Source organism: Eptesicus fuscus, chromosome 19, assembly GCF_027574615.1.
Source record: "Eptesicus fuscus isolate TK198812 chromosome 19, DD_ASM_mEF_20220401, whole genome shotgun sequence".
In the NCBI taxonomy this organism is placed as follows: Eukaryota; Metazoa; Chordata; class Mammalia; order Chiroptera; family Vespertilionidae; genus Eptesicus; species Eptesicus fuscus.
The window spans coordinates 959,451-979,356 of NC_072491.1; the positions used below are offsets into that span (position 1 = coordinate 959,451).

The 19,906-nt window shown below is 68.6% G+C and overlaps 1 protein-coding gene across 1 annotated transcript; it reads left to right on the forward strand.

Annotated features, from left to right (window-relative positions):
* The first annotated feature begins 1,394 nt into the window (after positions 1–1,394).
* Positions 1,395–19,906, forward strand: LOC103299774 (maestro heat-like repeat family member 5). Its single transcript, XM_028132786.2, has 27 exons — positions 1,395–1,433; positions 1,610–1,679; positions 2,813–2,958; positions 3,599–3,679; positions 4,403–4,519; positions 4,655–4,783; positions 5,221–5,370; positions 5,498–5,620; positions 5,698–5,774; positions 7,591–7,720; positions 8,214–8,309; positions 8,806–8,910; positions 10,009–10,144; positions 10,289–10,383; positions 11,457–11,606; positions 12,254–12,408; positions 13,510–13,654; positions 13,897–14,081; positions 14,601–14,738; positions 15,133–15,244; positions 15,440–15,583; positions 16,070–16,246; positions 17,306–17,461; positions 18,151–18,273; positions 19,405–19,507; positions 19,580–19,654; positions 19,751–19,906. Exons 1-27 carry the CDS (start codon positions 1,395–1,397, stop codon positions 19,849–19,851), a joined length of 3,258 nt encoding a protein of 1,085 aa, XP_027988587.2. The 3' UTR covers positions 19,852–19,906.

The following is a 19,906-nucleotide window of genomic DNA, read 5'->3' on the forward strand; positions in this document are numbered from 1 at the left end:
CAGCCGCGTGGCCGGTGTAAAGCCCCCAAGAGCCTCCTCTCGCTCCTCTCAGAGCCGGTCCCAGAGGCGGGCACTCGGCCGGCGGGCGCGCTCCCGGGGACAACTCGCCGCGCACAGGGGCTCCTCCCTGACCCGACCTGAGCCGCTCTCCAGGCACCTGGCCCTGATTTAGGGGGGCTCTCTTCCCTGCTGGACTTCACAGCCCAGGGAACAGAGCGCAGGCACCCCCCTGCCCCGATATGGGGGCGTAAAGGCAACTGTAGTCGGGTGGATGGAAGGGCAGCGTGACATGAGGGGTGAGGGCGTGCAGGGGTGCGAGGGGCAGCGGGGAAGGGATGTCCAGGCAACAGGCAGCTTGTCGAGGGCGGCAGAGGCAGGGGGTGGGGTGGGGGGCGTGGGGGGGGTGGGGGTGGAGAAACTGAAAGGGCCTCGTGGCCCTGGGGTGAGGTGGTGGCGGAGGACGAGGCTGCAGGGTCCTCGGGGCTGAGCCAGGAGGGTGGGCCCCGCCCGCACCGGGTGGTGGTGGCAGGTGCGGCAGGGCAGGGCAGGGGGAGGCACTGAGCGTGCGGACAGCGGGGTGGGGGGCGGAGAACAGGCTCTCCCCTCCCCGCCTGCCTCCGCAGCTGGCCTCTGCTTCTGTGCACAATGGTCCTCGGTGGGGTTTGGGTGTCCTGGGCCACCCCGTTGTCACCTCCTGGGGTTTTCCGTCCCCTTCTCTGACTTTGGGTTTCCTGGGGGGGGTCACCTCACCTCCTCCAGGAAGCCCCCCAGGCTTGCTCCCACAGTCATTTCCCAACAACCTGGCCCCACCCCGGGCTCAGAACGGATGACAATGGCCTTTGCCTCTTCCATGAAAAGGGTTTGGGGGGCCAAGTTACTGAAGGGGGTTCGACCTCCGGAGAAAACTGTCTCCTCCAAACACATCCACAGCCCCCCCCCCCCCATCCCCAGCTGAAGCCAGTAGCCAAAGTGCAGGTCATGAGGGTGCTGGGGGCGCTCTCGGGGAGGTGCCACCAAGAGTCACACCAGAGCAGGGCCGCTGGTGGGCACCAGGGCCCAGGGCGGAGCTGAGGGGAGGGGAGGAGGGTGGGCAGCTCTGGGGGGTCATTAGGGTCTGGGGTGAGGAGCGGGAGGGGCCAACGGTATGCTATGGCCCTGGTACAGCTAATGGTCCACGGGGGTGCTGTCCCCCAGGGGGGGAGTGGGGGCTCAGGGCCCTGAGGGGGCACCCACAGCCGCCACCTGGCCCAGCCCGCAGCGGGGCCCGTGGGAGGTTGCTAGACACGCAGGTCTGGCCCGTTCACGGGACCGAGGACCCGCCATTCCCTCTGGCGGAAGCTGGGCAGGATGGAGGGTCCCGTCCAGGAGGGAGGGCTGAGGGAGAGGAGGGCCCGATGACCGTGGGAGCAAGCCTGGGGGGCTTCCAGGAGGAGGTGAGGTAATCCCCCCAGGAGCGCAGGGCCCGTCCACTCCCTGGCCGGCCTCACGTGGCTGGCTGCCCCTCCCCGAGGCCCCTGCCTGGGCCAAGGCGGGTGGAGGAGGGGCAGCGCCTGGGGCCTCGGATGTCAGCTCCGGTCGGTCGGGAGCTCATCCTCCCCCCCTTCCCTAGGTGAACCGGGACCCCTCGGAGCTACGGGACCGCCTGGGGGGCCTGGTAAGGTTTGGGGCGAGGGACGTCGGTGGGGGGCCTGGTGTGGTCCGGCCCGTGATGCTGCGCTGATCCCTGTCCCAGGAGGCGCCGCCCTGCACGGCTGCATCAGCGATGGCTTCCACCGTCCCTGCGAAAGGGCCAGCTGCCGGCCACACCCAGGAGGGGGAGGAAGAGAAGGAGAAGGAGCTGGAGGAGGAGAAGAAGGAGGAGGCAGAGGTGGAGGAGGAGAGGGAAGAGGTGGAGGAGGATGAGGAGGAGCTGGATACTGGTGAGCATGGCGGGTGGGGCCTCCTCACAGCCCCCTGGGCGGCCTGGGCTGCCCTGTTCCCGGCTCGGAGCAGGTCCCTCCTCTGGGGCCTTGGTTTCCTGTGTGAGGGAGGCGGGTCTTCAGTCGGCCGGGCAGAGGTCACCCTCCCCTCTGGGAGGAAGAGGGAGGGAGGGAGAAACATCCATGATGAGGGGGAATCATGGGTCGGCTGCCTCCTGCACGCCCCCACACTGGGGATCGAGCCTGCAACCCCGGGCCTGTGCCCTGACCGGGGATCAAACTGTGACCTCCTGGTTCGTAGGTCAATGCTCAACCCCTGAGCCACGCCGGCCGGCCCAGGCTGGGTTGGGAGCGTGTCCGGGACATCGGATGGTGCCCAGCACCCAGCCAGGCATCTGCCCTCTGTCTGTGAGGGTCCTGGCTGCTCTCACACCACTTTCCCTGCAAAGGCCTCGAGGGGAAGCAGTGTGGGCCCTGGCCGGTGTGGCTCAGCGGGTAGAGCCTGCAGACTGAAGGGTCCCGGGTTCGATTCCACGGGTGGTTGCAGGCTCCTCCCCAGTCCGGGTCCTGGGCGGGGCGCTTGCAGGGTGCGTGCAGGAGGCAACCAATCGATGTGTATCTCTCACATCCATGTTTCTCTCTGTCTCTCCCTCTCCCTTCCCCTCTCTCTGAAAATCACTGGAAAAATGTTCTTGGGTGAGGATTTCAACAAGAGAGAGAGAGAGAGAGAGAGAGAGAGAGAGAGAGAGAGAGAGAGCAGTGTGGGCTGGTGTGAATGAGGGGGTGAGCGGCCCCGCCTCGCCCCGGGAGCTGGGAGGTCTGGGGCTCCCACCTGAGGGGTGAGCCCAGCCCAGGCTGCAGGGCAGGCCCGCTCCCCGCCGCTCTGCCTGCAGAGCTCCCCAGCCGCGAGATCCTGGACGAGGCCCCCAGCAGCCCGCCCTGGGAGGAGGTGCTGGTGGACAGGGTCAGGGCCATGTCGGTGATGGAGAAGAGCCTGGTGCTGGAGGCCGTGCGCCAGTGCCTGCAGGAGCAGAACCAGGTGCCCCCCCCCCCCCGCCCCAGCCTGGGGCTCCGGGCCTCACAGGCACCCGCCCGGCTGTCCCCGCGGCTCTGACCTCCGTGTGTGTGTGTGTGTGTGTGTGTGTGTGTGTGTGTGTGTGTGTATGTGTGTGTGTGTGTATGTGTGTGCATGTGTGTGTATGTGTATGTGTGTGTGTGTGTGTATGTGTATGTGTGTGTATGTGTGTGTATGTGTGTATGTGTGTGTGTGTGTGTGTGTGTGTGTGTGTGTGTGTGTGTGTCTGCGTCAGATTCTCCAGGCTCTGGGGCTGGTGGACAGGACGGGGGGGAAATCACAGCAGAGCAGTCGTGTGCACAGTCACCCAGGGAGACAGGCTCCGAGCTGGGCTTCGGGGGACCCAGGCACAGGGAGGGAGAGCTGAGCAGAGGTGGGGACGGCCTGTGCCAAGGCCCTGAGGTCAACAGACAGCAGCATGGAGATGCGGGCGGGGGCACCGCCAGGGGAAGGGATCCTGCCCCTGTCCTGCGGGTCCGGGCGGTCCCCGGGGTGGAGCAGACGTGAGCGCGGCCAGAATCCCCCCGGAGCCTAGAGCGAGGCCTGCAGGGCCCTGTCCGCCCGCCGGGCCGACCCCGCTGAGCCCGCGCTCCGCCCGCCACAGCGCATCGGGAAGGAGGAGGCGGCGGCCATCCAGGAGCTCCTCGGGTCCCTGAACCTGGACCTCAGGCAGCCTTTGGAGAAGGTCAGTGCCTGAGGACTGCCATTCCCGGGAGCTCCGTGAGCACAGAAAGTGCCAGGGAGACACGACGCGGGGCCCGGGAGGCTCTGCTCCTGCCGTGGCCGCAGGACACGCAGCTCCGAGGGGGCCTAGGACCAGGCCGGGGGGACGGTGGCCTCGGGGACCCGAGGTCTCCTGGTCCCCAGCTCAGCACACGTGTCCCGAGCACTGTCCGCGGGCCGGCGGGCCCCAGGGTGCGGCAGCGGCCAGTGGCCTGGATGGAGGTGCCCGGCCTCAAATGGGCTCCATCCAAACGCGTGGCCCAGAGTAAAAGCTGCACGTTTTCAGGAAGAGAAAATAAAAGGGAATTCTAGATGACTCCGAGGTGGCCCCTGCGCCCGCGGGAAGTGGGGCTGGGGTGCAGAGTCCTGGCTCCGCCCCGGGGCCTGAGGGGAGTGAAGGGAAGTCTGATGTGGCCGGAGGGCTCGGTGTGGGCCGTCCTCAGGCAGCGCGGGGCGGGTGCCTGGGTGTGGGGGAGGGGGTGGGATTGGGGGGCATGGGAGCAGGCGGGGCCAGCCCTGCCGGGGGGCCTGGGGGCGGGGGAGGGGGGAGGAGGGGGGAAGGAGGGATGGAGGGGTTGGGGTTGGGGCGAGGGGGAGGGGGGAGAGGAGGGGCAGGGGAGCAGGCGGGGCCAGCCCTGCGGGGCCTGGGGGCCCGCGGAGGCTGCAGCGGCTCCTCTCCCTCCAGAACTTCCTGTTCCACTTCTACGGGCTGATGCTGAGGGAGAGCCCCGGCGGGGACGTGGTTCGGAAGCACCTGGCGGGCCTGCTCGAGCTGTCCCACGCGTCGGCCGGCCAGCGGGCGGTGCGTCGGCCCCGGCCCTGCCCCGGGCCCACCCGGTCGCCCCCTCTGCCCCTGGCCTGGGGCCCTCTCTCCCTTCACACCTGGGCTGTGTCTGGGCTCCATCGGACCACCCGCTCACGGCCCTCCCGCCCTCAGGGCATTGCGCTGGCCGTGGGCATCGCGGCCGCCACGCACATGGAGCTGGCGTGGGCCCTCCTGGAGCACGTGGGCCGCACCAGGTTCCTCAGGTCCCCCCCCACGAGCTCGGCCAGCCCGGGGGAAAGGGTGAGTGGGGCGGGGCCGGCGGCCTGGGGGTGTCACTCACCTGCTCTGAGCCTCACGCTGCTCATTGGGAGGGGTACCCCTTGCCCAGCCCCCTCCCTGAGGGGCTGCGTGTGGGACTCCTACTGTCTCTGTTCTTGCTGTGGCCCTGGGGACGCGAGCCTAGGGGCCGGGGCCTCCATCCGGGCGGGTGCTGTCCATGGGGCAGCCCCCCACACACACCCCCGTGAGCCGTGGGTGTGGCCTGCACACCTGGGATGTGTTGAGTGGCTCCATGTGCCGGCCAGTGACTCCCGGCCGCTCGCTGGGGAGAGCGGCAGCGGCCGGTCCAGCTGGAGGGCAGGGGAGTGGCCGGCTTTCCAGCGAGGGGCTGGCCGGGGCCCGGGACCACGAGGCCTGTGCACGGGCCGGCGCCCCCGCCTCACCCCTCCCGCCCGCAGCACTCGAACCCCAGCTTGCACTGGAAGTGGGTGGGCAGCACCGCCCTGCTGTGCTACGGGCAGATGGCCGCGCGGGCCCAGAAGCAGGTCCTGCCCTGGGTGGACAACATCGCCTCCCGGATGGTCTACTACTACTCGAGCAGCAGCTACGTGAGCGCGGCAGCGGGCGGGCGGGCGGACGGGTCTGCGCGGCGCCTGCTCCCGGTCGGTTGGTCGGTCGGTCGGTCGGCGCCCTGCGGCAGCTCTGACCGGCGCTGGCTCCCCCGTGCGCGGACAGGACCACATCCTGAGGAAGAGCTTCCTGTCGGCGGCCATCATGCTCATGAAGGCGCTCAAGAGGGAGAGCAGCGCCCAGGGCTACAAGTTCACGCAGACGGCGGAGCTGGTCCACTGCCTGCTGGTGCGCTGGGGCCGCTGGGGTGCGGTGGGCGGGGCCGGGCCGGCGCCACTCCCTGCCCTCTCTCCCTGCCCCCCCAGTTCGCCCTGCAGAAGGAGCCCGACTGCCTGGTCAATCCTTTCCGGCAGAAGATCATACTGGTCATCGCCGGGCTCAGGTAAGGCCCCTCGAGGTCCCCGAGTGGGGGGGAGGGTCAGCGTGTGAGGGCGGAGGATGTGGGTGAGGCCCGAGTGGGGGGGAGGGTCAGCGTGTGAGGACGGAGGATGTGGGTGAGGCCCGAGTGGGGGGGAGGGTCAGCGTGTGAGGACGGAGGATGTGGGTGAGGCCCGAGTGGGGGGGAGGGTCAGCGTGTGAGGACGGAGGATGTGGGTGAGGCCCGAGTGGGGGGGAGGGTCAGCGTGTGAGGACGGAGGATGTGGGTGAGGCCCGTGTGAGGGCTGCGCCAGGAGCTAAGCAGTGTGGCCAGCTGAGGCCAGGGCCACTTCCCCGGGACGGGTTGCCCTGCCCTGCTCACACCTGGGCCCTGCCCTGCTCACACCTGGGCCCTGTCCTGCTCACACCTGGGCCCTGTCCTGCTCACACCTGGGCCCTGACCCTGCTCACACCTGGGCCCTGACCCTGCTCACACCTGGGCCCTGCCCTGCTCACACCTGGGCCCTGACCCTGCTCACACCTGGGCCCTGCCCTGCTCACACCTGGGCCCTGACCTGCTCACACCTGGGCCCTGACCCTGCTCACACCTGGGCCCTGACCCTGCTCACACCTGGGTCCTGCCCTGCTCACACCTGGGTCCTGCCCTGCTCACACCTGGGTCCTTACCCTGCTCACACCTGGGTCCTGACCCTGCTCACACCTGGGTCCTGCCCTGCTCACACCTGGGTCCTGCCCTGCTCACACCTGGGCCCTGACCCTGCTCACACCTGGGTCCTGCCCTGCTCACACCTGGGTCCTGCCCTGCTCACACCTGGGTCCTGACCCTGCTCACACCTGGGTCCTGCCCTGCTCACACCTGGGCCCTGTCCTGCTCACACCTGGGCCCTGTCCTGCTCACACCTGGGTCCTGCCCTGCTCACACCTGGGTCCTGACCCTGCTCACACCTGGGTCCTGCCCTGCTCACACCTGGGTCCTGACCCTGCTCACACCTGGGCCCTGACCCTGCTCACACCTGGGTCCTGCCCTGCTCACACCTGGGTCCTGCCCTGCTCACACCTGGGTCCTGACCCTGCTCACACCTGGGTCCTGCCCTGCTCACACCTGGGTCCTGCCCTGCTCACACCTGGGTCCTGCCCTGCTCACACCTGGGTCCTGACCCTGCTCACACCTGGGTCCTGACCCTGCTCACACCTGGGCCCTGTCCTGCTCACACCTGGGTCCTGTCCTGCTCACACCTGGGTCCTGACCCTGCTCACACCTGGGCCCTGTCCCGCTCACACCTGGGCCCTGACCCTGCTCACACCTGGGTCCTGCCCTGCTCACACCTGGGTCCTGCCCTGCTCACACCTGGGTCCTGACCCTGCTCACACCTGGGTCCTGCCCTGCTCACACCTGGGCCCTGCCCTGCTCACACCTGGGCCCTGACCCTGCTCACACCTGGGCCCTGTCCTGCTCACACCTGGGTCCTGCCCTGCTCACACCTGGGTCCTGACCCTGCTCACACCTGGGCCCTGACCTTTTCCACAGCCTGGACACTGGGCTCAGTCACAGCACTAACTCTGACCCCAGAACAATCCCTTTGTTTTCTCACAAAGAAATACCAATGAACCCGAGAGAAGTGAGTGAGCTCGACGGCCCCGCCCAGCACAGATGAGCTTCGGCACCCCGACCCCACCCCCAGTCCCATCCCCAGGCCACGCCACGCCACGCCAGAGTCAGAGGCCTTGGTGCCCCCAGACCCCGCGCACACTGCACGCCCTGTGAGGCCCTCCCTGCCGGGACCTCCCTTCCCAGGATCCTCTGTGCTGTGTCTCTCCAGCAGCCTGCGGCCCAGCCTCACGCCCAAGGTCAAGTCCACCATCCTGCAGACCTGCTTCCAGAGCCTGTACCAGCTGCCGCCCATAGAGTCACTCAGGAGCTGCTGCCCTCCCCTGAAGTCAGACCCCATGGTGACTGCCGCCCCGGGCCAGCCCATCCCTCTGGGGCGGGTGCTGGGCGCCGGGCCCCCGGGTCAGGCCCTTGCCGCCGATGCCACTGAGGGGAGCAGAGGACAGGGGCTTTCCCTGCGGCAGGGGGGGGGGCGGGGGCCACCGAAGGGCTGGCCACAGTCTGAGAAGGACGCGGGGCTCAGGGGCTGAGCGTCGACCTATGACCCAGGAGGTCACGGTTCGAAACCCGGTCGGGGCACAGGCCCGGGTTGCGGGCTCGATCCCCTGTGTGGGGCGAGCAGGAGGCGGCCGATCCATGATTCCCTCTCATCACCGATGTTCCCCCCCCCCCCCCCCCCGCTCCCTTCCTCTCTGGCGTCGATAAAAAACGTAATGAAGGGAAAGGGCCGCCCTCCCCGCCAGCTGGGCCCGGTGGGCGTCGCCCTCAGCGGGACGGACCCCGGGCCCCGGTGAGGGCTGGGTGGGCGTTGGCACAGGGCCCGTGTGCCGGCAGGTGCTGTACCAGAAGGCCGCGCAGGCTCTCAACCTGCTGCTGCAGACCTTCATCTTGGAGAACAAGAGCATGGACGAAGTCTGCTTCCTCCTGCAGGTGGCTGGCGGCCCCAGGGGCGGGCTAGCCCTGGACCCCGACCCCAGTGCCCGGGGCCTCGCCCCCCCAAGGGGTCTGCCGGGTGTTTCCAGAGCCAAGGGCCCTGTGCAGAGCGGGGTGGCCCGCTGACCTCACCCCCCCCCGTGCCCTCGGGGTGGGGAAGCCCCCCAGCCTGGAGAGGCCCTCTCCGCCCACCCACAGCGGGCACAGCCCCGAGGCCCCTGAGGCAGACCCAGCGTCCCCCCCAACCCCCCCCCCCCCCACACACACGGCTTGTCCGCGGAGCCCGCAAGCCCAGGGCTCTCTCCGTGTTCCGGAGGGGGTCCCCGCCCCAGCCCAGCCTCACCTGCGGGAGCCAGGCGGAAAGACGGGGCGGGAGGGGGGACACGTCTGGTGGGTCGGACCAGCGGCAGCCCCTCCCGTCACCACTGCCCGGCGGCCGGCGTGAGCGGGCAGTGAGGGGGCCTGACGTCCCCGGCCTCCTCCCTCCGCCCAGCACACGGAGCCCTGGCTGACGTCCGCCCGGAGCGAGGAGCGCGAGCGGGCGGTGCAGACCATCTTCCTGCTCCTGAAGTGCGTGGTGGAGTGCGTGAAACTCACCGTGAGTGCGGGGCGGGGGGGGGGGGCGGGGGCGAGGTTACCGCTCCAGAACGGGAATCAAACCTCAGCCCGCGGCCGCGTGGCTCCACCCCCGCCCTGGTGGGAGCGCATGCAGGGGGCACCCATCAGCGTTTCCCTCTCTCCCGCCTTCCTTTCTCCCTCCCACTTTCCCTAAGAGTCAAGGGGAAGAATATTGTTGGGTGAGGATTTAAAAAAGAAAAGCGGAGACACGGACGGGAGACACCTCGGTAGGCGCGAGTCTAACAGCAGACGCGTGTCCCGGAGGGCGTGTGAGTGTCCACGGTCGGAAGGTGGACGATCCGGTGTAGAGCAGGCAAAGCTAAATAGGCGTTTTACAAAGCCACGCTGGGCGGCCCCGCTGGCCGCCGGGAGGCTCACGTCCAACGCCTGAGCAGCCCGGCGCGTGGCTCCGTGGCTGCGCGTCGACCCGTGAACCAGGCGGTCACAGCTCGATTCCCGTCAGGGCACGTGCCCGGGTTGCGGGCTTGGTCCCCAGTTTGTGGGGCGTGCGGGAGGCAGCCGATCCACGATCCTCTCTCCTCATTGATGTTTCTCTCTCTCGCTCTCCTTTCCTCTCTGAAATCAATACAAAAAAATAGATGAAAAGATCTAATGGCTGAAATTTCCAAATTGCCAGAAAAACCGTAAGCCGTGTCTCCCAGAGCACCGGCAAGCCCAGAGCAACCGAGGGCGCCCGGGAGCGGGACCAGGCACGGGACGGGTGGGGAGAGATGAACAGTTGGGAGGGCCCTGGCCGGAGTTGCTCAGTGGATAGAGCGTCGGCCCACGGACGGAAGGGTCCCGGGTTCGATTCTGGTCAAGGGCACGTACCTGGGTTGCAGGCTCGATCCCCGGCTCTGGTCGGGGCACATGCAGGAGGCAGCCAGTCCGCTGTCTCTCTCACATCAATCTTTCCCTCTCTCTCCCCCTCCCACTCTCTAAAAAATAATGGAAAAATATCCTCGGGTGAGGGTTAGCAAAAAAAAAAAAAAAAAAAGAGAAGTTGGGAGGGACCGTGGGAATGATACCAAGCAGCCAGGCGTGGCTCCGCTCACCGTGGCCTCCCCCCTCCCCCCAGGAGGAGGCCAGGCCCTCGGTGCTGGGCCACCAGATAGGCCTGCTGATGCTGCTGTGGTGGGACAGGGTGGAGTTCACCAAGAGCCACGCCCGCCTGTGCGTCTGCCTCCTCCTCCAGCTGCTGGTCCAGCAGAAGGGTGAGCCGGGCCGGGGGGTGGGGGTGGGGGCCCCCTGCAGAGGCCTGTGCCCCACGCTTCCCGGGGAGCTGGCTCGGTGGAGGGCGCTAGTTGCCTCCCGCCCGTGCTTCCCGGGCCTCCTGACCCCCGGGTGTCCCGCTACAGGGAACATGACGGAGTTCATATATTTGAATAAAATGAAGAATTTCGAAGAAAAAGTCCACAAAGACTTGGATGTGACGTTCTACCATTTGGTGCAGGTGTGGCTGTGAGAGCCGGGGGCGGGGTGCTCCCACGCGGCCCGGGAACTGTCCGAGCGTGGGCCCCGTACCGGCCCGCCCCGCCCCGCCCCGCCCGTTCCACGCCGGGCCCACGGAGGCCTCGCACCGCCTGTGCCGGGAGCAGGCAGAGCCGGGCCGAGGCGCTCGCAGGGAAGGTCCCCGCCCCCCACAGCCCGCCCGCCCCCCTGCGACCACGGGGGACGCAGGTCCTCTCCTCGGCACCCTCTCCCGGCCCCTCGGTGGCTCCTCGCTAGGGGCCCTGTCTCCCTGGTTGCTCGGTCCCAGGCAAGCGGAGGGGCCGGCCTCCCCTCGCCGGCCGGTCCTCTGTCTCCTGGTCCGCCGTCCCCTCTCAGCGCGGCCCTGCCCTCACGTGGGACTGGGAGTGGGAGGTTCGGGTTTGAGCCCGAGCTCTGTGCCTGACTGGCTGAGTGGCCTTGGATAGGTCAGCCAACCTACCCGTGCCTCAGTTTCCCCACTTTCCAAGGGAGGGCCCCTGGGACCGGCGCCAGCCCGCGCTCCGGACAGGCTGTGATGGGAACGGCGACCCCTCCGAGCGGGTGGACGTCCCCCGGGAGTCCTTCCCAGGGGTCCCCGGCTCAAAGCCTGCCGCTGTGGGCGGCCCCCGGACACAGAGCCTGGGACGGAACCCCAGGGCAGCTGCGCGAGGACAGGAGACCGAGGACAGGATGTGTTCCCAGGGGGAGGGGAGGGGGGGGGAGCCGGGCAGGTACCCCCCCAGCCCCCCGGGGGATGGTCCCGCCTCGAGGCCGGGGCTCGGCCTTTGTACCCCGTCAGTCACTGGCTGTGGGTGAGGCTGGGGGCGGCGGGGGCCAGGCCTGGGCTAAGCTGCTCGCTCCCATCACCCCCGGGGGCGCCCGTAGCCGCGCCTGCGGCCTGAGGAGGCAAGCCGGGCGGGGTCCCCGCCAGGCCGGCACCCGGTAACCCCCGCCTCTGGGCTAGAGCAGAGCCGCGGGCCGGCCCCAGGCCGCGTGCAGGAGGGGCGGGTGCTGACCGGGCAGGCGCCCTCGCCGCTGAGCCCGCCCTCTGCACAGGCCGTGGACGACCACCTGACGGTGGCCCAGCACACGCAGCTCATCCTCACGCTGCTGCGCGCGCTCTCCAACCCCAGGCACGCCGACAGCGACCTGGCCTCCCAGCTGCTGCTCATGGTCTTCGAGGACCACAGCATCAAGCCCGAGCAGGTGGGCTGGGCCGGCCCCCGTGGGCACCGGGGAGCAGAAGGGCCACGGGTCCGGGGCTGCCCGTGTGTGCGGGTACCCCCACCTCTTCCCGGAGACCCCGACCTTCGGCAGCAGACGCCCCCTCCAGGAGGGCCGAGCCTCAGAGGTGCCCAGGGCCCTGATGGCCTCCCGTCTGGCTGGACCCCAGGGTCCCCCCGCCCCTTGGTCTCAGTCTTGTTCCGCAGGAGAGAGAGAAACTGGCCCCACCCGGGATTTTTTTTTTTTCTTCTAAATATATTTTTATTGGTTTCAGAGAGGAAGGGAGAGGGAGACAGGAAATTCAATGGTGAGAGAGAATCTCTGACCGACTGCCTCCTGCACGCCCCCCCGCTGGGGACGGAGCCTGCAAACCCGGGCCTGTGCTCTGACCGGGGATGAGACTGTGACCTCCTGGCCCATAGGTCGCCGCTCAACCCCTGAGCCAGCAGCCGGCCCCACCGGGATCTTGCTGTGCTCAGCCCGGCCCTCGGGGTTGGCTCCCGTTGTCAGCAGCTGTGCTGTCCTCATGGGCCCTGCGCGCTGCAGGGACACACTGGGGGGGGGGGGGGGTCCAGGCCCCGGCCCGCTGGAGGCGCTGCTCTGAGGCGCTCCCGCCGCCGCCCGCGCAGGTGGCCGAGATCCTGCAGGGGCTGTTCCAGGAGCTGCCCGCCATCTCCTTCAAGAACGTCCAGCAGACGGTGCTGAGGGCGGTGACGGTGCTGGGCACCCAGCACACCCAGGAGACCGTCGAGGTGCTGCTGTCCCTGTGCCACCCCTCGGAGAGGTAGGTCCCTGCAGGCGCACCCCAGGGGAACCCCTGGCCCTTGTCCACGGCCCGCCCTCCCGTCCACGGCCGGGGCCTGGACAGACTCCGGTCCACAGCGACAGCCCAACTCCGCCCCCTTCCCACACTCGGCCACCCAGGTCCCTGAAGGCGGCCGGGGCCCAGGGCGCTGGGGGGAGTGTCCCTCAGACCCAGGGAGCCCCAGGCACCAGCCTGCAGAGGGGCCAGGGGTCAGTGGGGTGACGTGAAGACCCTAAGGGGCCCCCACACAGCTCCAGCCCGCTGCCCAGGCCCCGGGCGCACGGTCCCAGGCGCCCCTCTGCACGGGGGGGGGGGGGGGGGGGGAGGGGCACTGAGGACCAGCGACAGCAGGGAGCGCCTTAGGGATGCTGGCCGGCTCTCCGGAGCCGGAGCGCAGCCTAACCAGACTGAGTGGGTGTGCACTTAGTTGTTTGTTTTTTAAAAAAATATTCTTATTGATGTCAGAGAGGAAGGGAGAGGGAGGGAGGCAGAGAGAGAAACATCAATGATGAGAGAGAATCATTGATCGGCTGCCTCCTGCTCACCACACACTGGGGATGGAGCCCACAACCTGGGCATGTGCCCTTTCCGGGAACTGAACCCTGACCTCCTGGTTCATAGGTCGAAGCTCAGCCCCCGAGCCCCCCCTGGCCCGGCCACACTGTTACGTTTAAGGGGTGCGGGGACCATGGGACCTTTGTGGGCGTCTCAGGGAGCACCGCTGCCCTGGCCACAGGGTGTTCTCAGGTTGAGACCCGAGAGCGCCTCCCAGGCTGCCCGAGGCCTGAGCCCGCTGGGGGACAAGCCCACTTTCCGGGGGAGCAGTCAGTCTGCTTGGGGGCGCAGGGCCGGGGGTGAGAGGGCGCGAGGCCCCTGTCGGGGCCCGGGGGTGGCCTGCACTCAGAGCTTCGGGCAGGGCCCCGCCCAGCTGGTCAGCAGAATCAGCGCCCGAAGGAGGGGCTCCCCCTGCCCGAGGGGCCTGGCCACCTCCCTGTCACATCCTGCTCCTCCGGGGTTGTGCCCCTTGACCCCTCTGCCCAGCGTGGCGGCAGCTGGGGCACCGGACTCCCGCCTCTGCAGGCAGGTGGCGCCCCTGTGGAAGGCCCTGGCCAGCAACAACCAGCTGGCCCGCAAGGTCATGACCCTGCTCTACATCAAGCTGAAGCTGCGGCCGCCCCAGCTGCTGGTCAGGCTGTCAGAGCAGGCGGAGCTCATGTCCATGCTGGTGAGCGGCCCGCCCTGCCCTGTGCTGCTGCACCTGCCTCTGCATCCAAGGGCCCCAGGGGAGGCCAGGGTCACGGCCAAGGGTCTCACCACAGGTCGCCGAGGGCTCTGGATGCTGAGTCCCAAGGGGAGCCAGAGCCACTCTCCCGGCCCAGCCAGGTGTGGGGAGCGGGTCTGGAGGACAGCAGGGGGCGGGGAGGGGAGGGGGGCCCTGCCAGGGCCCTGCTCTGTCGCCCCCTGCAGGCCCTGGGCACCATTTACGAACTCCTCTACATCCGAGAGTACAAGGCCATCGTGCACTGGGCCTTTGCCGGCATCCTGCTGGGCCTGCTCACGCAGCTGCACTACCTGTTCGAGCTGGGCGTGGTCGAGAGCATCCCAGAGCCCCAGGAGGACGTCCTGGACATGAAGCCCCTTGGCCCCTGCAGGTGAGGGGGACCGGCCCCCGTTCTCTGTCCCCCGCCCCCCCCAGGTCTCCAGAGCACCCGGTGGGCACCAGGCAGGCTAAGTGCTGGGGACGCGGGAAGGAGGGAACTCTGGCCCCACCTGGGGGCCTGCAGTCCAGGGTGGGGAGCGGGGGTCAGAGCGTCCACGGCTGTCAGGGGTGAGGAACCCCAGAGAGTGACAGCGTGCCCAGCCGGCGTGGCTCGGTGGTTGAGTGTTGACCTATGAACCAGGAGGTCCCAGTTCAATTCCTGGTCAGGGCACAGGCCCGGGTTGTGGGTTTGGTCCCCAGTGGGGGGCGTGCAGGAGGCAGCCGATCCATGATTCTCATCGTTGATGTTTCTCTCTGTCTCTCCCTCTCCTTTCCTCTCTGAAATCAGTAAAAATAAATAAAAAGAAAGTGACAGCTTGCCAGGCCGGGACGGGAGAGGGCGGTGGGGGAAGTCGGCGCCCCTCCTGCTCCAGGTGGAGCACTGAGCCTCTCGCCGTCTCCCTCCCGCCAGCACGTGCCTGGAGGCCCTGAAGGGCCTCTTCTGGACCACCAACTACTGGGAGGTGTTTGCCTACCTCAAGCTGCTGAGGGGCTGGGAGCTCTTCGGGCACGTGGAGACCTACACTGAGGGGGTGACCCTGCTGGCCAGGTAAGCACCAAGCCTGGGAGGGGCCTGGTCCCGACGGCACCCCGATGGGTCCCCTCCGACACCCCACACTGCGTCCCCCTCCGACACCCCACACTGGGTCCCCCCCGACACCCCACACTGGGTCCCCCTCCGACACCCCACACTGGGTCCCCCTCCGACACCCCACACTGGGTCCCCCTCCGACACCCCACACTGGGTCCCCCCCGACACCCCACACTGGGTCCCCCCCGACACCCCACACTGGGTCCCCCTCCGACACCCCACACTGGGACTCTGCACTTCAGACTCGGCCTCCGGGGCCGTCTCCCCGGGTGGGCAATGTCTGTGGGGAGAGGGGGGCCCCTGGCCCAGGGCGAGGCCCTCAGGGTCCCAGCGGCGCCGCTTCCCGTGGCAGGGCCATGGCCCACTACGACTGCGAGGTCAAGGCCGTCTTGGGGCAGGCGGTCATCTGCCTCAAGAGCGCAGAGGAACGGGACAACATCGTGGCCATCCTCATCATCACAGAGGTCAGCGCGCCTCTGGCCGCCCGGCGCCCCTGGCCCTTAGGAGGAAGGTCAGGGAGCTGGGCGTCCCTTCCTCCCTCCAGCATGGAGGCATCCTGACCGGGCCTCCCCCCCACCCCGCCCCATCCCATGCTGTGCTGAGGCCGCTTTCCCCGGGGCCGTAAATCACCGGTGGGCTGACTGTACCGACCCGCTCAGTTTCTCAACAGCCAGGAGATCACCCAGTACATGACCCGGAAAACCTTGAACAAGTTCCTGACCCTGGGCCTGACCAACCCCAGCCAGCTGGTGCGGGCCCTGAGCCTGGCGGGGCTCAGCAGCGTCCTCATGCAGCCCAAGAAGGTGCGGGAGGCCCCCCAACCCAGGAGGGGGCGTTTGGGAAAAAGCCTCCGTGACAGGTGGGGGCGGACAGGGAAGCCGGCCCGCAGGAGAGGGCTGCAGTGTTTAGGGGACCCTGCTGCATTGCACGGGGCTGCGGACCCCAGACTTTCTGAGCTGGAGGGAGCGCGGACGCCAGCGACTTGGGCTCCTTCCGGGGAAGGAATCCCTCACCTGACAGCTCACCTGCCCTGGTCCGTGCCCCGCCCGCACCTGCGGGACTCGGCCATCGCTGGATGGGGGGGCCTTCTGCCTCCCCCTCGGGCCTCCCAGGACATGTCGGTGCCCCATGATGCCAGCCGAGGGCTGGGCTCAGGCCCCCGGGGGTCATGGAGGCGAGGCGGCGGGTGGGCAGAGGAGGAGGTGCACGGGGGGGGGGTGGGGGGTGGGGAGCAGCGGAAAGGCGTTTCGGAGGAGGAGGGACGGCCACGCCGGCTGTGTCTCCCGCAGTTGCAGCTGCTCCGGACCCGGATGTTGGTGCTGGTGGACAGCTTCCAGAAGCCCGAGCCCCAGGACCTCCTGGGCCTGATGGAGATCATGGGCGACACGCTGCACCGCATGGGCCCGCAGGGCGTCGGCGCCTGCAGCCTCAAGCTTGCGCAGCGCCTGCGGCAGCTGTTCGACAACGTGAGCCCACGCACGCACACACGCACGCACGCACGCACTCACGCACACGCACGCGCCTGCGCAGCAGCTCACCCAGCCCGCCAATCGGAGCAGCCAGAGCTGCCACCCAGCCCCTACCCCCCCTCCCGGGGATTGTGGGTAAAGTCCCCGGTGAAAAGGCGCCGGTGGGAACCAGGCCCCCGGGGAGGAAGGTTCCACGAGGGCTTTGGGCCAAGCCACGCCATTCGTTCCCAAGCCCTGTCCCCTCCTCACCAGGAGGACGTGGACCGGGGTCAGCGAGAGGGCGGGCCAGCCGTTTGTCTTCAGGAAGAACCTCGGGCAGCCATGTGGAAAGTGGGGAGGCGGCGGGTGGTGGCAAGGCAGGGGCTGGGTACGTGGTGTCAGCGGTTCCGAGGGCATCAGGGAGGTCAGGGGAGCGGGAGGGGCCGGGTGAGCCCGATGGGTTGGCAGGTGGGAGGCCGACGCCACACTCCGTCTTCACCAACCCGGGCCCTAGGCATTACTGTTGACCCCCCCCCCCCCCCGCCCCAATTTCAGAGAGAGAGAGAGAGGGAGGATAGAAACATCAAGGATGAGAGAGAATCATGGACTGGCTGCCTCCTGCACACCCCCTACTGGGTATCGAGCCTGCAACCCTGGGCATGTGCCCTTGACCGGAATCGAACCTGGGACCCTTCAGTCCGCAGGCCGAGGTTCTATCCACTGAGCCACACCAGCTAGGGCTGTTGACCCTTTATCAAAAGAGGAAACCCAGTCACACACTGGGGGGAGGGGGTAAAGGGGGGGCTTGCCCAGGGTCACCGAGCTACAAAGTGACACGTGTGGCAAAAGGGTCTGTGCTGTAACCCCATCGTGGTCTACCCGGGATCGCAGGGGTAGGGGGGAGGGAGGAGGGAGGAGGGGGGAGATGACCGGGGCGATGTGAGGGCAAGTGCTGGCCACTCAGATCAGGGCCAGAAAGGAAGGGGAGAGATGGGGTGGGGCCGGCAAGGGGGTGGCCAGTGCAGGCGGCTGTGGGGGGCTGCGGGAGGCCTCTCCGTCTCTCTCTGTCTCGGGCAGGAGCAGGAGGAGGTGCGCGGAGGGGCCATTCTCCTCTACGGGGACGTCATCTACAGCGGCGGCCGGAAGTACCAGCAGGCGCTCAAGGGCCACGCCTTCCAGTCCCTGGTGCCGCTGCTCTTCCACCTGGCCGACACCTGCCCCCAAGTGGTCATGGTGAGTGGCCAGCCGGGCCTCCGGCTGGACGGCCTCCTCCGGACGGTCTGGGGGTATCTGGGGCCGGGCGGGGAGGACAGCTCAGGAGGACTCGGCCTCCGTGGGTGCAGAGCAGGGAGAGGCCGCGGGCCTGGCCTTGCAGGCTGCGGTGAGGTGGAGAGCTGGAGAGCTGGCAGGATTCATCCAGATGGCGGTTCCCTCGCTCCACCCCCTCCCCATCCAGGACCCGTGAACCCCCCCTGCACACAGTCAGCCTCGTGAACCTCCCCCTGCACATAGTCAGCCTCGTGAACCTCCCCCTGCACACAGTCAGCCCTGTGAACCCCCCCTGCACACAGTCAGCCTCGTGAACCTCCCCCTGCACACAGTCAGCCCTGTGAACCCCCCTGCACACAGTCAGCCTCGTGAACCTCCCCCTGCACATAGTCAGCCTCGCAGCCTGGCGCGGGGGGCTGGGTGCACCCCTAGCCCGGCTCCAGGGCCCCCGGCAGGGAGAGGCTGTGTTAACTCCTGAAGAGGTTGTGGGCGGCCCTGTGGCCACCAGCCCCCTCACAGGCCCCAGGCCCCTCGGTCATGCCTCTGTGAGGCGCCTCTGACCTGGGATACCCTGCCCAGGGGCCCTCCCGAGGGAAGCCTGGGGGGAGGGGGGGGCAGCGCGATGGGGAGGTGACCGTCTGTGGCGCCCGCAGAAGACCAAGTTCACCTTCCTGCGCTGCGCCATCCTGCTCAACTGGGAGTTCCGGAAGCAGCTGTTCAGCAAGCTGGCGTGGGGCCGCGGCCTGAGCGCCGAGAGCGACATCTTCATGTGCATGGTGAGGGCCCCGGAGGCGGGCAGTCGGGGTCCCCTGGGTCTCTGCTCATCCCAGCGCCCCGGAGGGGCTCCAGGTGCCTGCTTTATGCCGGGGTCCCCCTCCCCCCCGCCTCCCTGGGCCTGAGGGCGGACCGTCTTCCCCGCGGTGCTGTGGGCGGCGGGAGCGGACCCAGCTCAGCCTGGGGAGCCGCCAGCGCAGCAGCCCAGAGGGTCCCGTCCTGCCCATGGCCGCCCTCCCGATCGCCCTCGGCCAGTTCCGCTGAGGACCCGGTAAGGAACGTGCTGTGAGTCGGTCTTCCATCGCAGAGTTTCTGTGCGTGGGGAGGCGCCTGCTCTGCGCTTTGTTTGGTGCCGTTTATTCATCTCAGTTTATTAAACAGCCCGCCTGGTGAACGCCAACATTGCTAACTCAACCGGGGGCAGCTCCCAGTTAACAGTGGGCTGGGACCGCCTCTGGTTGTGGCTGCGGGAGCCCCCGGGCCGCGCCCTCACGGGGCGCCCTCGTCCTCCGCTCCCGTTCCGTCCTCCTCCTGGCTCTTCCCTCCGCACCCCGATTCTTGCGAGTGCAGGTGGCAGACCAGCCGACTCAGACAGGCCTGGGCGTGGGCCAAACTGGCTTGTAAGCTCGAAAAGGCTCGGAGGCCTGTCCCCTCCGAGGGTGGCTTCCTCCGGCCGGGGCTGGCTGTCCTGGGCCGCTTCTCCCCCCTTAGAAACGGCAGCGGCGGGCCCACCCCCTCAGAGCGCAGGAGAGTGAGCGAGGCTGGCCGTGGGCCCCATCCCGGCGCAGACGCCCGGGGCCCCGCCCGCTGCCCGTCCCAGTGGCCGCCCTGCATCCCGCGGGGCCGTGGCCCTGCTGCTGCAGCTGTGGGGGGCGGAGGGGGGAGCAGAGGCAACTTCCTGGAGGACATTTGGGACAGTGGGGGGTGGGGAGGGGTGACCACATGGAAGGTCCTGGATCCCTTGGCCCAGGCTCCCACCGAGATGGGCCAGAAAAAGGACCGGGCCTGCTGGGCCCTCCCGCCTCCCCCTGCTGGGTCCCGGCCTCCCCCTGCTGGGCCCTCCCGCCTCCCCCTGCTGGGTCCCGGCCTCCCCCTGCAGCCTTGGCCGCCGCTGACCGCGCCTCCCTCCCCAGGTGGAGAGCAACTTCGGCAGCTGCCACCTGTTCCTGCTGCAGGCCGCCGTCTACCTGCGCAGCCCCCACAAGAACCTCAAGCGCACGGCCATGAAGTTCATCGGTAGGTGCGCCGGGCGGTGGGGCCGGCGGTGGGGCCCGGGGGCGGGCCCGGCTCCCACGGCGCTCTCCGCAGGCGGCATCCTGCAGGACTACTTCACCAACCTGTGCTTCTACCTCAAGAGGGGCGACATGAAGCTCTTCCGGACCCGTGAGCGGCCCCTCCCGCCCCCGCCTCCCCCGCCCGGCACCCCGGGGCCCCTCCCTGGGCTGCAGGGGCCCCGCACCCAGACCCCCTCTCCCGCAGAGTTCGAGGTGCTGAAGCAGGAGCACGACTCCGCCAGCCGCAGGTTCTACCGGAACTTCCAGCACGAGGTGGTGGAGCTGTCCCGGTACGTGAGCCAGTGAGCGGCCGGGCCTGCGTGTGCCGGGCATTCTCTCTATTAAAGTGGACCGAGTCCCA